Source organism: Branchiostoma floridae, chromosome 4 (assembly GCF_000003815.2).
Source record: "Branchiostoma floridae strain S238N-H82 chromosome 4, Bfl_VNyyK, whole genome shotgun sequence".
Lineage (NCBI taxonomy): Eukaryota > Metazoa > Chordata > Leptocardii > Amphioxiformes > Branchiostomatidae > Branchiostoma > Branchiostoma floridae.
In genome coordinates, this window is record NC_049982.1 from 12672177 (window position 1) to 12689762 (window position 17586).

At 41.2% G+C, this 17586-nt stretch overlaps 2 protein-coding genes across 3 annotated transcripts in view; one reads left to right on the forward strand and one right to left on the reverse strand.

The window, feature by feature from the left end:
- Positions 1–350: 350 nt before the first annotated feature.
- Positions 351–5794, reverse strand: LOC118413303. The gene is made up of 5 exons (XM_035816611.1): positions 4811–5794; positions 4011–4163; positions 2767–2880; positions 2270–2620; positions 351–2025 (listed from the first exon to the last, which is right to left on the reverse strand). Exons 2-5 carry the CDS (start codon positions 4057–4059, stop codon positions 1760–1762), a joined length of 780 nt encoding a protein of 259 aa, XP_035672504.1. The 5' UTR covers positions 4060–4163; positions 4811–5794; the 3' UTR covers positions 351–1759.
- A 1838-nt stretch (positions 5795–7632) lies between these two features.
- Positions 7633–17586, forward strand: part of LOC118413498 (mucin-2-like) — a 42110-nt gene continuing 32156 nt past the window's right edge. The window contains exon 1 of one of the 2 annotated variants that reach the window (XM_035816936.1): positions 7633–7811. The gene's annotated coding sequence lies outside the window, so the exon portion shown is untranslated. The remainder of the gene's footprint in view (positions 7812–17586) is intronic. The other variant, XM_035816939.1, reaches the window with a different exon arrangement.

Below are 17586 nucleotides of genomic sequence, written 5' to 3' on the forward strand. Positions count from 1 at the left end.
AAAGTGGAATATCGATAAATACAATAGAACCCTGACTGATACATAAGTGTGTGTTTTAGGTCTATGCCTGCTATTCACAGTGTTGTCTATAGTTATTGGCACGTGATTTTGTAAAATCAACGATATTCAGAGGTGCCACTGTTTGAGTGTACTCTGCAATGATTTGTTGAATAGAGATACTCAAAAAATTTACATAAGTGCTACTATAGCTTTCATAGCTAAGATGAGTCTTTCATACTTTACACAACTTGTTTATGTCTTCGCACCTATAAATCAACGTCATTTAAATGAATTAGTCTGTCATTTGTATTGGTAGTTAAAGATGTATCAAACATCTGCAAACATCATAATTACATCAGCTCTTGTTTATATTATTGTGCTTCTCCATATAACAATGGCGGAACAGGTGGTAACACCTTTTCAAACCTGCCAAATCAACAGAAACATTACAAAAGACCCCCCCCCAAATAGTCAATACAAATAACGAATATGACACCGAACACCATAACCGTTACAATTAAGAGGAGATTTTTGGTCTTTCAAATTCTACATGTGTTTGTGCTCATGAGTGCAGGTGAATGGAAGGTATGTACAAACATAGCGATGAAACATTGGATATATGGTACAGGTACTATACTGTATTACTGTAGCGCCCTCATAACAGTATGGTCAATACCATACCGAACACAATAGGTAGTCTTGAAGGTTTGAACATCAACCATGCGTTATTTATGTATTCATGTTTTCATGTGAATGCTGAAAATGTTGAAGAGCGGGGAGGGGGGTCTGATTGAGAAATTATTAATCACATAAAGACTGTGAACACGTCCGGTCACTCTGTGGATGCTAAATGGGGAAGTAACATTGAATTCTCCAGAAGAACGACACAGCACAGTTACAGAATGCTGCTAGGTGCGGTTGCTCAGAGACGGGGGGTGGGGGGCTAATATTCGCGCCACACGAGAAGCCATAGGCAGTGTCGTAAAGCCTAAAGGTATATTTCATTATCCATTTCACACCGTGCTAATATAAATTTCCGAAAACAAATAAACATAATTTACAAAACGTACCTCAAACTATGTGTCGCCTTGCACAGATTGCAAGAAATCTGTCCACTTGGGCATTCAAACCTGGCGGCGTTTAAAATGGCCAAATAACTCCCGTCCCCAAAATCCCTTGCGCCATGTAGCCCTCATACGGATTGAAGGTGTATTGCATAAGACAAGCTTACATCCATATAAACGATGTACGATGTAAGAAATATTTTTTTGATACAATGAAATGTCATATTGCCAAGAAAATGAACTCTCTCTTAACGACGTGAATTTCTTTTCCGATGTATTGTAAATATATGTGAATAACAAAATTTTTGAATTATGTAAAATCTATACCTCACACCTTTACAAAAACATACACCATATTGCAGTCATCATGATTGTTGTGAAGAACATGATTTTTAGATTTTGTAACATCTATACCTCAAACCTTTACGCCTTAAAAAACCATACGGTATTCATCACGAAGTTGTTGAGAATGTCCAATTGGACCTGCATTCATCATTTCTCATCATCTGAAATATAAATTCTTGTAGATACCAGGAAAACAACTGTTGATTTGGATTGTTTGTAAATATGTTACAGTCATCAATCCTTCGAGAACACCATGGCCACCTCTAATACGACCTTAAGCTCATGTTGGCTTCAGCTTTCAAATAAAGGTTCGTGCCTTCTTTACAAACCTCTCCAGACCAACCAACTTCTTATACTACATATGTTTGTCTGTCTGACGTTGCTTCCAGTCGGACTCGTTCCGTTGAGACGTCCTCGTTCTCTGCTGACGTCACCATCTCTCCTTGACCTCGACATGGACAAGGTTCCGCTGGCTCTACCGACAGAGCCAGGAACAAGATGGCGACCCAGTATGTGGACAGCACCGCGACTCTCCTGTGGACGGGGTATGGGTCCCCCGGTACTCGAAATGCGAAAACGGACAAGATAGAGTCGGAGATAGCGAACAACACAGCGCCTGTAGCCGGGGGAGAAGATAAGGGCATGAGACATCTTATTTCTGCTTTCAGCTTAGCTTATTTTCTGAACATAATATTATCAAATCCAGCAACAAAGGACAGTGTCATTGCAAGAACATTTTCAATGGAAGTGAATATTACGTTTTAGTCGTTTCAACATTAGCCCGGAATCTAGCCTTGTTAGCTTTGTCCGCTCTCCAATAGAAGAAACGGGGCAACTATCACACCTAGGTACATTCTTACCTGCGGCCGCCATGACCTGAGTCCACCTGAGTCTGGACGCCTCGTAGCACTGTCCATCCGGGTCAGCAGCCTCCCCGGTTCCCAAGTCCACGCACTTCGCACACCTCTCCTCCTTGCAGCGCCCGAGGCAACACCGGATCTCTACCCTGGAGAACGATCTCCACACCATGCCAGCGATCACCAGAGCGTAGAGTAAGACGAAGAAGTACATAGCCCCGTACAGGCCGGGCACGAGGACGCCGTACAGGATGATGCCAGCCGTGAGCCAGGGAATGGTGAGGATGAGGCGGAGGGGGGTGCAGCTGAACGCAGCCATGAACACACAATGTGCAACTCCGAACACTGCCATTCCTATAGGAGATGGAACGGGTTACTGGCTTTCTACTACAATGGCTGGTACATGGATTTGTACAATTTGAGACCCAAGCTGACAGTATATGTATATCCGGGTTAGTTTCGCAAAAAGCGTAAGATATGTTTTTTAAACATCATCTGACCTGCCAGAAAGAAGGCCTCGTGGTGGTGGTCCCAGGCAATGACACCGTCCGCCACTCCACACAGAAACGTCGCCGCGAACATCAGACGGTCGTACAGCCGACCGCCACAGAACACTGCGGGCGAGAACGTACACGCTCGTAATACCCAAGACATGACGTCATGGGAGAATCATCATGTTGAGAAAGTACACCTCACATAGGTTCAAGTTCATTAGTGACAACAAAGACGGGAGCAATATAGCAAGAAATATTCGGCAATATATGTCTGCGATGTAGACATAGGACAGTTTGACTATGTCTTTTTATTATATAAAAGTTTAGGTCGGATGTGGCGGCCGATATATATTTTGTTTTGGCCCAACGTTACAGGGGCCAAGCATCAAACCGAAGTACTATTCGAACTACCAATCAGCGCACTTCAAACAACAATCAGCGTTTAGAGATTCGAACGCTGAATCACTCTTGACAGAGATAGAAGAAGGACAGTTTGAAATCTTCCGAACTCCACGCCCGAATTGGGGAGTTAATCGCTTGATTTGTCAAATTCAAACATTTAGCATATTCCTGGACATGATTACTGTGATATACTACAGGACTCTACTGAGTATTATTGTTATTATAATATTGCCAGAGTGTTTGTTTTGTTATCGTTGTTGTTAACATTGCGACAAGCAGATTTAACTTGGGCACATAGCTATTCATGTGCCAAGCTGTGATTTCTATGCTTCGCTTTAGGTCTCGTTAGTCCATATTGGTATTTCTACCTAGTTGAGTAATCTTGCCATTCTTGCGGCAAGTATATTCAATTTTGTACGCATGTTAATTTGCTATAGGCGGGTGGAAAAATCGTAATTGATTGTTGGTTATAATATTACAACGTTTGTAAAACATTTTCAGATACACAATAAGTGTAATGTTCGTATATGTCAGGCATGCGAATTTGTGCAAATGATTTCCATTTTGGTTTGTAAACTTTCTCGTATTTGTCATGTTTAATGCCAGTCAATAAAAGTTGCTGGTATTCCCACCAAGAAATATTTAGTGATTATGAGTTCTTTCTGAATAACTATAACGGTAGGCATAAATTTATTTCTTATCGTCTTCTTGTAGTCTGTATAACACAAACTCTGCTGTCCAGGGCTGTTAAGAGGGTTGTATAGAAGCGTGATTAAATCAGGCTAGTCGTTTCTCACAGTCAATGGGTTATCTTTACAACACATTAATCACATCAGGCCATGACGTACCTTTCCCATGAAGGCCCAGGAAAAGTACCAGACACATGGCTGGTAACATCTTGACGACTGTGGCCTCGGCTGATGGAGGCTTGTCAGGTAACAGCAACGCGAAGTACAGGATAAACGTGATGAAGAAGGGGACAGTTTTAACAACGTCAGCAGCTGTTACACGAGAAACAGTGGGAGATTCGTCAGGGAGGAAATCACGTGTTTACGTACTTCCAGCAGATTTCAGTTAGTGCTATTATTATGTGGGTGAGAGAAGCTATGCTTTAGCTAAGTGTTGCCCCAGGGGCTTATTACAGCATATAAAGGGCCTCTTCACACATACACATTGGCCCGGATGCTTGCATAAACAATTCACTACTCAAACCCATTTCTATGTGAGCTTAAATTCTATCAGGGCTAAAGGGCATCACAATAAACCGATCACATATCGAGTCGCATATACCATGTATCGTTTATAAGAAGTACAAACCTGTGAGTGACCAAAATAGAATGCCATATGTCCATATACCAGTCATTAGTATTCAACCCACTCCCCACTGTCCAACTCACTCCAACATGTTGTGCATATTATATAGTATCCAGACTAGACCAACGACTATAGGAAACATCCAGCAGAGCTGGGTACTAGCAACATTAAAGCATCTCATAAAGAATTGAAGTTACCCCCTAGTACAGTTATCAGAATATCCATTGATGTAAGCATGCGAAAGTACGTTAAGTTATCTACAACTTCTGGTTCAGACAGAACGAAAACAGGTGATCGGCGGGAGACTCGGTAACCATAACACACACAGACTTACCAATAACTTAGCGTTCATTGTGGAATCCGGTCGGGTAGCTCACCAACTTCTCAGTAATTCCGCTTCCAGTTTGGACAGCTGTCTAAGATTTCAGGTCTTCTCACCAGCCTCGTGGAACGCTGCGACGGTCTGACGCTCAGCTGCCTGACGTTTGTGCGAGTTAGTTGTCGTCCGAAATACACGAAGCCCGGCTATATTGTAGCTCTCTGTGAAATAAGTGGGCGGATACTGTAGTGCCAGCGACTATTCATGCTGACATCTTACCCTTTGACCCTAGATGGTTTACGTGCCAGCGAGTCGCGTAACAAAGGTTTATAGACCTGATGACCTTAGGTATACCAAGGAGGTTAAATAAGGATACAAACAGTGCCCCAAGGCATAGGGCACGTGACGTCACGTCTCCAAAACAAGCCCCTGTATATGTAGAGAATATGAAATTCTGGGATATTCTGGAATCACAGGTATGAGCAGTGAAAAATCTCAAACGACAGTCGTCAGAAAAAAATGGCGGGACCATTCACAGGAAAACAAACATAGCGCCTAGCGCTAACATAGCATACTTAGTAGGTGCATGGATACGGAATTCCATCTCAACGATACTGACAAGGTACCTGTACTGCCACTTGCATACGATGGGGGCGTGTTTACACCATGGTCAATGAAGCGATAGTTAGGTTCGTTTAAATCGCAACTGAAGGGACCATATATGCATTATAATTCTTCTGTGGATCCTTTCATTATTACACCCATAGAACTTTATTCTTATCAACAACATCTGCAATATTGAATCGTCCGCATAATCTTCCTTTTTTTGGTAAAACACCGTACGCGAAATAATGGGGGTGCCTTCAATTTCGTGTATCGTATCATTATCAAAATTTTCTCTATCATTCACAGGTGAGCAATTATTATATAGCAGTTTCTTTTCTGTCTCTCGGTAATTACAAGTATCATCTCCTTCCGTCATCTGCAATTTTAGCCACATAAAAATCGAAGCGCAAGTTAGTCATATGACTTGCAATGATAGGACCCATTAACGTAGGATATTTTATTGTCATTTGAAAACCTGTAATAATTCATCAGTGTTGTTATTGCAAAGGGTTTGCTATTCGCTTTCCGCATTTTGCTTCATTATGTCCGAACACGTCCGAAACCCGGCCTGCCCCCATCTGGGTGACCCAACCCACCACAGGCGACAGTAATTTTACGGTCCAATATTACCAACCAAACAGGAAAGGCGCAAACGCTGACCCCTGGATCACAGTACAAAACCATTTAGATAGTAAGGAGAGGAGAGGCATATGTACGTTTTTCATACCATTACGCACATGACAAAATGACATATTTAGCGCCCCCTCCCTCTCCAAAAAAGAAATCTTGGGAAAGTTTGGATATCACGGATAATTCTGTGTTTTTAAAACATGCAACATTGTTTTTATTCATCTCATAATTGAATCGCTTTCGTCATATCATTAAAGCAAACTATAGTACCGCAGCGTTACGGTTATAACAACAAGAACACACACGCCCACCAAATTATATTGAACCTTATAGACCACAATTAAGTCTGAAGTATTTCCCGGTGTTGAGTTCCGATCCCATGACTGTTCTAATTTCCCATAATTCATGTGCCATGTGCAGTAACCTTCATCTGTTTCATCTCGCTTTACTGCCAGGATTAGAGCCGTCTGTTCTCATCGCCAAAAATTCACTTTTCCCCCCATCAAAGTCAAATTGTGTCTCCTGACGATAAACCCAGATTCGGTCTATCGGGTTTCTATGGCTGTATTAATATTTACAAGGCGCTGAAAGGATAACTGGCTCAACTACATACTTTTGAAGGTCAGATGTCAGAAAAAATACTGTCGATATGACTTGATTCGGGCATGCATTCATTTCCAACAATTTTACATTTCACAAAAAGACTCAATATCAACACGAATCTAACTCTCACTTCGTAAAGTAAAATATAAAGATACAAACAAAATCTCTCCTGTTTGATTCCTGAATTCTTTCGCTGAGGAATATATTTAGACCATGAATCCAAGTTGGTTTTCCGTGACAGCAGACATTATTGTTATTTCTTAACTTTTATTCTTTATAACTACTAACGTTTGATTACACCAATATCTTTCAATTAGCACAAACGGGACAAGGTGTACTGAACACTCCTTAGCAAAAGGCCAGAAACATTCTTCATCGTTTTCTTATTTCTATTTCCGTTATTTGATCAGACGTCAGTTACTAGTTCCACTAGCACTCAGCTCGTAACAGTTTAAATAAATGGTTGAACCCGAGAGGAAGTCTCTATGCGTGAATACCTATATAAGTGTTTTCTCCTCGTTAGTTTTCTCTGACATGCACCCCCTCTCCCATGTTTCTTATCGACAATTTCACGGCTATATGTGTGATTGTGAGAGTGGAATGGTCTATATAATATAGGCACCCAAGCTATCTACAGCGCATTAAGGGCGCCATCTAGCGCTTGGAACAAAAGGCATCTACGAAGGTTTGGTACTTAGAATAATAAAGGCCGGTTTGTTTCTCTTCATTCCTCTTGATAGGTATCCCGGCAGTTTTTAGTACGTGTTCACTGCGCACCTTACAAGACCATTTTCCATGTCACTTTGACATACATTTTGATCATATTTGACATACGGAGTAAAGAGCTACCTTTCATACCCGGCGTACATATGCATGGCTTAATGTATAGCTAAAAATGCATTTTTTTTCTTGTTTATGGCGTGTATGCGGATACTAGATTTGACCCTGGCGAATGCCTACTAAGCAACGTTGTCATTATCTGTCTATTGCTGAGACCATGGAACTGATTCCGACCTTTTCGGGGCCACATTTATGCAAATGAGATGACGTCATCCCCTGAGAATTCTGGCACGGCTGGTTGCAGAATTTCCGGAGGAAGCTGGTACAAGCACGCCGCTCTTAGAGAGGTGCGCTGAACATTTACGGATACACACTCACTTCTACAGCGGCGTCTACGGTGAGTACTTGGAATGGTAGTAGGGTAGATGATACTCAAACATCAGTTTTTTTAACCATGCATATTTTGTCTCTTATATATAGATTTAAGAAGGTGTGTGAGGATTACTCCAGATTTTGCAGAATGAACTACGGGGGAAGAAAGTAATTTTTCCTCTGTGAGAGTGCTGTAGATACTGACAAATGTGCCCAATTTCCCCTGAGTGCAAGCTAGCTTTTCTGGTTAATAACGAATGAGATCTGATTCGCGAATGCTCGTCCGTGGGATCAGATTCAATGATACTGGGAAATTCATGGTGACTCTGACCTCACACGTTCTACATCAACGTTGCGTCGTGCATTCTAGACCTCTCACACAGAAAGGCTCGCTTAACACCTTGTGTGAACGACTAGTAGGTAAGTTGAAGAATATTGTATCTGTCATTTTTTGCGTATTGTATATGGATTATAGTTCAGACTTAGTACGAAGAAAGATACGATTCAGTCAACTTTATAGTGTGCGCCTTTGCAAGGTACATCCGTGCAACACAAAAGATTTGATATGGTTGAAGGGGCCTAAATGTCTGGTGTATTCCCCGCGTAGTTGTTCCCCAACCTTTGTTTGTTTGTTTGTTTATTTCGATCTCCAATTAGAGTTACAATTATTATCATAACTCTATTCTTCCTGGAGTCGTCCATCAACATTACAAATTAAAACCATCAAGTAACATAAAGTCAACAAAAGTACATGTATACTGTCTGACATAAGAAAAACTGAAGTGAACTGATTACAAAAATGTAACATAAACTCAGTAAACAGAAGTAATGAGGAGGGGTCAGAGGTCATAAGTAACAAAACATCAATCGTTGAAACCATAAATAAAATAACCAAATGGGTGTAATTAACAAAGAAAATATCCACAACACAAGTCAATTATCTACATCATATCAACATACAAATTCGTCTACCACCAATCCTGCAAGGGTTTGTTTGTGTTGATTTTGTCCGGATCCAATTCACAATGTGTGTTTTGAAAATAGAAGGTGAGGTTGCTTTCATTTGTGGTGGGAAAGTGTTATATGACTTGGTGCATCTATACAAGAAGGTCCTTGTCAAGGCCGCAGTTCTTGGCTTAGGTAATCTAAAACCACCACTTGTCGCAAGACGAGTGCTGTGCTCATGTCTGCTACTAATGTTTTCTAATCTGCTATACATAGCTCTAGGTTCCTTAGATACTAATAGCTTGTTGAACATAGAAAGAGTGCCTGTGTACAATCTTTCTTTAACTGTTGGCCATTGTAGTTTACTATGCATATAATCAATGTTCTCATTATAGCGCGCATTAAGAATTAGTCTAGCTGCCCTATTTTGCAGAATCTGTAGCTTGTTCAAGGAGGTCTGAGGGCAGGCAGATAACAAGCAAGCACAATAATCCAGATGGGACAACACTAGTGCCTGCGTCACCATCTTTAGCGGTCCATCCACAATCAGATGTCTAGATCTCTTAAGCATTGCTAGTGAACCAGTCATCCTGTTCAGGACTTTGTCTGCTTGCTGTGTCCATGTTAAGTACTGATCTATAATGAAACCAAGTAGTTTTGCTTGAAATACTTGTTCAATCCTTTTGCCATTCAAAGAAAGCTGTAGCTCTGGGTTGCTCCTTAATCTGTGGCGACTTCCCATCAAAATCGATTTTGTTTTCTCCACATTTAATACTAATTTGTTTGCTTGTACCCAGTCCCATATATGGTTAAGTTCGGCCTGAAGTGTGTTTTGTATCATAGAGACATTTGGGCCAGAAGCGGAAGGAGTGGAGTCATCAGCATATAACTCTATGTTACAGTGAGTTATAGCAGTGGGTAAATCATTGGTATATATACAAAAAAGTAATGGCCCCAAGCAACTCCCCTGTGGAACACCACTTAAGCATTTCCTGTGTGATGAGACTCCACCGTTAACACTGACAGCCTGTGTTCTATCTGTCAGATAGCTGTTGACCCAATTGACGGCCGACTGGACAAACCCGTAGCTCTTTAGTTTGGCTAACAACACCTTGTGGTTTACCACGTCACCTTTGTCATCCAATGTTTATTTACTCATCTTTTGTTCCGCTCGAGTGCACTTCACCTGCTCGTCCCGGGAAGACTGCTTTTGTCCCGGGTGCTCGCACCCTTTTGAAGCAACAATGACTTTTAAAACGAACAAACACCGTAGGACAGCAGCCCCAAAGGGTTCCGATCAGGCAAAATAAGCCAATTCTATTTATCCTATATCGTCGTAATGTTTCGACAGCTGGCTTTAACAAGTAGACTGTGACTAATTCGGCAAAATGTGCTCAGTTTGCTTGGTTACCCTTCAATCTTGGAATAGCCACAGAGGAAGCGATTTAAATCCACCACGCGACGGGTCTGTACTGTGAACTGTTCACTGTACTGTTACCAGCTCTTCTATGGGCTGGTCGATTGCAGCCTCCTAAACCTTTATTTATAGGCTTAACTATATGGCTTTAGTTAAAATGTTCCATAGATCATTATCAAAGTTGAATGTCGCGACCAAACCCTAATTTTTTTTTCATGGCAATGACCTGAATGGAGAGTGACACTGTCTTACATTGTATGATGTTTCATTATTTTCTAACACAGCGTCAATGTTTTCCTAGGTTGAAAGTAGTTTCATGGTTTATGTATGGTTTCAGGGGTAGTAATCTGTTAACTACGTTTATTTGATACGGGAAAATACAATTCTACTGTGTAGAAATTTAGATGGCAACATGTGAACAAACGTATATTTAAAAAAAAAAAATTTCTCCCCCAACTTTTCGTGATGATTGTTTCTGAGTAAATAGAGATTGCTCGCATTAGATGCAAATGCAGCACTAGACTTTTTTTCATACCGATATTCCGAGTCATTACCATGCAAATGGCGATATCACCATCGTCGCACGTTACGCTCTGCCTGGTTCAAATTGTACTGTCCCTGGCTCCTGTGCAACAATGCAATAACAGCAGGTTTCTCTGCCATGTAAGATGGCTTCCTATCCACCCAGTATCGAACCCAGAGGGGTGGATTTACGGCAATAATAGGTGAGTGATTTTCTGTGGGTGAGCAGTTGTTTTCTTGTCATCGGAAAGCCTCTGGGACAGCCACAATGCATTAAATTGACCTTTCCCTTTACACTCGTCATATGGATGCACGTAAAATTTGCAATCCTTGAGATAATGATATAAATGAACCGTCAAATGGGTGAAATAAATGTATACATAATCAACTTTATAAAACTGTACTTTGCTGCTTACAGAAAAGGTATGCTGTTGGTTAAGATCCGTAGTAGAAGTTAAGGTTGAACATACGGTGGAAGCCGGTGAAGTGTATATCATGATACTGTTGAGAGAAAAAACACTAAGCCATAAACCATTCACAGCATTGTATAAAATCAAGGCGTAATTGTATAGCCCATTGTCGTATAATCCGTTAATCCATGGATAAATTTTATAGACATGATGTTTCTACTGATTGTGAAAAGCCCTTGCTTGCATGAGTGGAAACTTTTCATTCGCCCCTCCTGACATGACAAAGTTCCCGCTTTGCCTTCCTCTGGATAACATGTACTGCATGTATATTTGCTGCGCAAACTGGCGTTATACGGGGGGAGCAATGAAAAGAATCAGGCTGACGTTTTCATTGGTCGTGATATATGCCAAGGTCAAACACTGCCTTAGGGTACGGGTGAAATGACGATTTAATGGGAGCCAGCGCAGATTTAACCGCGGAGATAGATTAAGTTCTAAGGATGAGGTCTCATGTTGCTCAAACTGAATAACGTCAAAGTCATCAGCAAGTAGGGATGTCTGAGAGCCCACAATTACTGTGTGTGCTGGGGAGGGGCATATTGAGAACTCTTCCGCGCTGACAAGGAAAGAGCGCTAGCAGGAAAGGATGGAATGGTCGAAATGTATGAATAGTCGCTCAACGTCTCTTAAGTGATATTACCAAGGACGTTATATCAGCTGATATAACGTCCTTGATATGACCAAGTCTTATATGCGAAAGATCCGTACATCAGAAAGTAGGTCTGGCGTTTCAGACATCCTAAGGAATGATTGAAAAAACACGTGAAGCTACGACGTAGGAGCTCAGATACTTCATATTTTCTGTCTGGGTTTATGTGGAAAAACCAATATGCCCCTCTCACCTCAACGTCTAAGCAGTCCACCATACGTACACATCGGCTAGTAATAGCAGTATTTAGTACATGCAATTTTCCTGAGGATTTACAGAACCGGACCTGCCCCATGACTAACGTTACTACAAAAAGGTACCCAGGTATATAGTTAAAGGTTGGCAGACATTAGGGTTGATCACCTGTGGTCAAATCGATTGGGGAAATTACAAGTCTTCTTCACAGATATTGGGGTCGAGGTTAGAAAAGTCCCTTCATTTATCACATCGATACAGAATTGTCCCGACAGATGTTCATGACTATTTGTGTAGGTACATAAAGTTGATATTCTGCTTGACATTTTGAAGGAAACTGTTTGGTTATATCATCACATAATAGCATGCAATAGGGCTATTAAGAGACTCATATGATAATCGTGCTTAGCTATCACGGTAAAACAATCAATTGCTACTTATACGTGTCTGCGCATACTCCCGACATGATATTTGCACACGGAGCCATTATTCATGCCTCAGGGTAGAAAGTGCATTGTTTCTGTTATGTTAATGAGGTGCCAAGATGGATGTTCTGCAGTGCATCAGGGTATTTTCAAGTGAAAGCCTTTCTGTTTCTGAGTGGAAATGGGATTTTTAATGGCCGGTTTGTCATCAGGCGCTTTCCCATGAGTGAAACATAATAGCACCTGCCTTCGGTGCGCTCCGCAATGTACAAGTCTCGTTCCCCAGTGAATACTAGTGTTTATGTTTGGGACGTAACGCAATTCTGTCGTTTTGAAGAATGTCTGCAACTTCTAATAGCCGTTAGGACAGCAGTAGGCATGGAAGAAAAGTACCGGATAGGCAGAGAGAATGCGATGATGAAGAATTTATTTCTGTATTTCCAGACTTAATGGCGACACAAGATGAATTTCACGTTCTTCCGCACGCTCATTTCAAGTCGTCTTTTATCTTTAAAGGTCTCATTTTTCTCACACCTACTGTGGTGCATTTTGCCGGATCCTTCTGCGTGTCAGAATACATCGCAAAGGAAGAGACATTGTGAAAGGGACCGGTGCTATAAATAGTATCTAGATGAAGTTGAACGTCAGGCAGGACGTCGTGTAGTTTTGTATTTACAATATTTGACATTTATTCCTTATCTTACCTCTTTTGCTACATAAATGCATGATAACAATCCCGACAGCAGGCCCATCTTGCACAATGCTGCCCTCCAGGCCTGCTATAGTCAGAAAACCGAATCGTTTCCAAATCTCTAAGGACCAGATAAAATGCGTTCAGTGTGCGGGTGGCATGAATCACTTTATAGTATGTATCTTAATGGTTTTTACTAACGGCAGCTGACCAGATAGTTTTACATTGTTTGCACAGGGGTTGGTGACGTATTCTTTACGACGAATAGAAAACCTACGGATCATCTTCATCGCACAGCTAGTTTGTCCCATTGCCTAAAATTTGTGGGTTGGCAATATGTAACACTACAATTATAGTGCTTTTTATGGGTATGATGAAGGACGTTGTATGGTACGATGAAGAATTTCCTCTCCTCCCAATCATAATTCTTCTACTACACTATCTTGACTGCCTCGTTGACACGCTCTTATTTTGAGTCGTCCCTTTTAATATCCCTCTAACATGGTGTAATGACACAGCCCATATAAGTACGCACAGCCTCCACCTGACTCAGGATATACTGTTCAACATTCCTCTCCAGTATCCACCTCACTCAGGTCCCCTCTGAACCGAGTCGTAAAACGGTAACATTTTCGGGACTATTGCTTCTCTGCAGCGGAGCCAAACCTATCACCCCGCGGAATGTTTGCCATTTAGAGTGCTTCCTGTCCTAAGTAAGTTACCGCCATTTTCTGACAGTTTCCCAGGCTTGATGAACGGCTTGGTACGCTGTAAAGCGTACGGCCCATTGCGCTCCCTCACCGCGGTGCAGAATTCTACATACAGAAAGCTGCCTTTAACATGGAGATTATGGAGGTGTGAATTCTGCATAGCGGGTACTGCCTTTTTCGCTTAACCTATTTCCCCCGGCCCCTGTACTGCATGTAATATACAGCGGGGGCAATGGAGTCTATCGGTATGTGTACAAAAGGGAAATAAAGTTGAATATGAACAAGTGGGAAATAAAGGTGTAATGCAGCTTAGATTACAACTGACATTAAAACTTACACTAACCAAGGGCAACTTTATCGTGTACAACACAAGGTTATATCAGTCTTTTTCAGTTAGAAATCAATGCAAACTATCTGGTTTTATTCTAATGGCATTAATTTCTCAATTAGACCTTCTGACATTTTGATCAATTCTATGACTACATCAGCTACCACCGTGGAATTCAGTGTTAGAATTCAATATTCCATTATCCTTCGGGAAAGAGAAATTGATGTTTCTGTTAATATCAACTTTTAACGACTTCTGTTATACTTATGTTCATAGTATCATTTTTTTAAACTGAATTATTCTTTGAGCATTATTGCATGGTTATCTTACGATTGTCTTGTTTTGATAATTCGCTGCTCCCACATAATGTTCTGAGAGAGCCTGTTAAATCAATGCGTTGATAGATTAGCTCATGCTGGGCGTCCCATCGCCCTGTGTATGCCAAGGTTATTGATAATCTGGACAGCGCCATGTTCCATACATCCAGGGCAGCCTCCAGGCACGGGACTACATCGCGAGTTTTCTGAGACGATCATGATTAATGACCTTTCACAACTCAGAACAAGCTAATCCCTTGAATTATGGGTGATGAGGACGACCTCTGACCTCCAGGAGCGGTGCGGTGATGGAGCACTTGCCCCCCCCCCCCATGGCCCACCAGAGACATTTGTAAACATGATGTAATGAGAGCATACCAATACCTCTCTAGATTAGTTCTGTCGATACAAGAAAGTGGTGAAAAATTTTGCAATATTGAAATCAGAACACAGAGCCTTGATTAGGATGCGTTAGATTAATAATAGTTAAGTATAGTGTAGAAAGAAACAAATATGCCACTTAATAATGTACTGTTTTGATGAAAATCAACATAAAACTCATAATGAATTCATACGTGGTTAAAAAAACAGCGCACGTAAGTACGTAAGGTATAACTTTAATACATACCTCCGAATGTCTAGATCCCGAACATCTGTAGGTTTAATGTCAGTCTCTAACATGACTGAAAATGACATCGACTAGAACAACTCTTAAAGTACGTATGTACTGGGGGAGAATACAGAATGCGGAAACACCTGATGCCTGTCGTACTGTGACCACCACTTTCGCCATAGTTGTCGATAATCCTCATTCCTGTTGTTCACGTCGATTAAATATCACCTCAGGGGAAAACGGAAATATTGAAATAATGCTGACAAGCCCGCATCGCCGCCTTGAAACGCACTTAAAATTCTTCACGCATTATAAGAGATAGAACGGGCAAAATAGACGGGCTGGTCGATTTGCACATAAAGGTTTTAATCCACGCCCCGGGGCCCTGCCGCCTGGATCTCGTTCCGCCATTATCCCCACATGTACCTGCCTCCAGGGTCCTTGGAAATTTAGGTTATCTTATTCCACTGATCAGATGCTGAACAGATTGCAAAACGTCCAGAGTGTTCGGAAACAGAATCTGCATTACTTAAAGTGAGTAAAAAGATAAAAGTGACGTAAATTGGAATTCTATGCTTATCTCCAAACATCCGGTAGCATAATCGTTATATAGGCAGAGACAGTCAGTGTCAGTTGGCAAGTGGATACTGTATCGGAACATGGATACTATCTTGCCAACTGAAGATTGCCTTGGAGGTAGTCCTATACATAGATAGTGGCACTACACACTCCCATATATGTAGAAAACACTGGCGTGCTCTCATTGTCCCGCAAATGATTGCCCCAAAGTGCTGTAATTATCAAGCTTTCAGAATATATGAGTCAAGGTCCTCGTCGACTTCCGATGGACGAACATCATCAGAATATGTATCGGTATATGTATATTCTGCGTATACGTGCGCATATACAGGGTATTTATGATGTGACGTAACCCCGGAAGTCCGAAAATGTCTCCTTTTTCATTTACCTTACATTAGGCAAAACCTAATAGGTTCATTTTAGGTGAAAACAATAAATGGATAAAACACACGATTTTCTGATTGTTTCAATGTGATGCCTGGACATCATGAAGCCAGGATCATCGTGCTATCATTATTGTTATATTATTATTATATAACCAGTGCCTCTGTTTATATGGTGGGAGCGGCCTCAGTATCTAGTCATTTAAGTATGACTTCCACGAAAAAATCTTTGATAACAATTGAACACTTGTTCACTCAACCATAACACAAATGGAAACCACTCACGAGGATGTACAGGTTTTGAAGTTGAGGATGCTGCTCAGCACTCGGAGCAGTGCTTCATGCAAAACCTGTTGAAGTCGCGGCCTTTAACATACAGCATACTCAGATAAGGCGGTAATGTACTCTGTGGATTGATGGTAGGGCTTCAGAAGAGTCATGGTGTATCACGGGATACCGTAATATAGCTCTGAGGTTGGAGTGTGTGAAGTAGATAAAAGTGAGCATCACTCGGTGTGGAGCATTTATTATAATATCGTGGGGGAGAAAAAGACTGAAAAGAAGACGTAGGAATTGGTAAATAATATATGTAGCTGCTGGATGTCCAATAGGTACGATTTATCCTATTAGAGTGATGTTATCCTTGGTTTGCATCGGCCATACGAAAAATAAACCACGTCCTGTGGCATTATTTTGTATGAGCAACTGTGCAGTTGTGGAGATCCCAAAACGTTACAACTACGACCTCTTCAGATCCACTGTCGCCAAACACTTATCCTTAGACGTCTTGAGTCCTCCTTGAATTCCCAAAGGCAATTTGATATCTAACAGACACACTTCACATACAACACCTGATGGAACGGCATGCCTACCATTGAGGCATACCGTACAATAAAACGACAATCTAAAGTTGTCTCCTTAATGTTCCTCCATAGGCATAGATCTCTAAATAAACAGTTTCACTGTTATCAAGAAGCCACAGAAATGTCCAGTTTGTATGGACACCGCTAACAAACGGGGTCCTTTGACGGCGTCTTTATGTTTGTGAATTTATGAGGTATGCAGGACTTCATGGCAGGGCTATGTTACAATGAGATAAATATATGTACCATGCTAGGAGGGCGGAAGTTTCGCCCCATTGTTGTGGTAATTTCACGGTGTTTTCAACCAGTGTCCACAATCATGATTGTCCCGAGTACTGCAGTAATTAACACCTTTTAATAGTTTTATCCAGTAAATTAGCGAAACCTGGATGCCAACTCTCTTGGAAAGTCTTGAAAGAATTTAAGCAATCAAAATAAGTACGGCATGAATTAAACTATCACTTTGATACAAACGAATCTGGTTGGAATATTAAATCTAGGTATCACTTTCGATTCTCGTTATCCTTTCTACATTGAAACCACGTCACTGCATGTGAACTAGTCACTAGGAACCTTCTCTAAATTTACGCAATAAATTATTGTCCGTCGGGATTTTTGTCCTTGAAATGTTCTGACTTCTATAACAGAAACCTTTTAATTGAAAGTACTATGTCGACCGGGAAATATACACGA

Coding starts and splice junctions, on each gene's coding strand:
- LOC118413303 (XM_035816611.1), bottom strand. CDS start 4,059: ATGTTACCAGCCATGTGTCTGGTACTTTTCCTGGGCCTTCATGGGAAA. Junction 2,881..4,010: donor CCTGGGCCTTCATGGGAAAG/GTACGTCATGGC, acceptor TCTCGCCCGCAG/TGTTCTGTGGCGGTCGGCTG. Junction 2,026..2,269: donor TCAGGTCATGGCGGCCGCAG/GTAAGAATGTAC, acceptor CCCCGGCTACAG/GCGCTGTGTTGTTCGCTATC.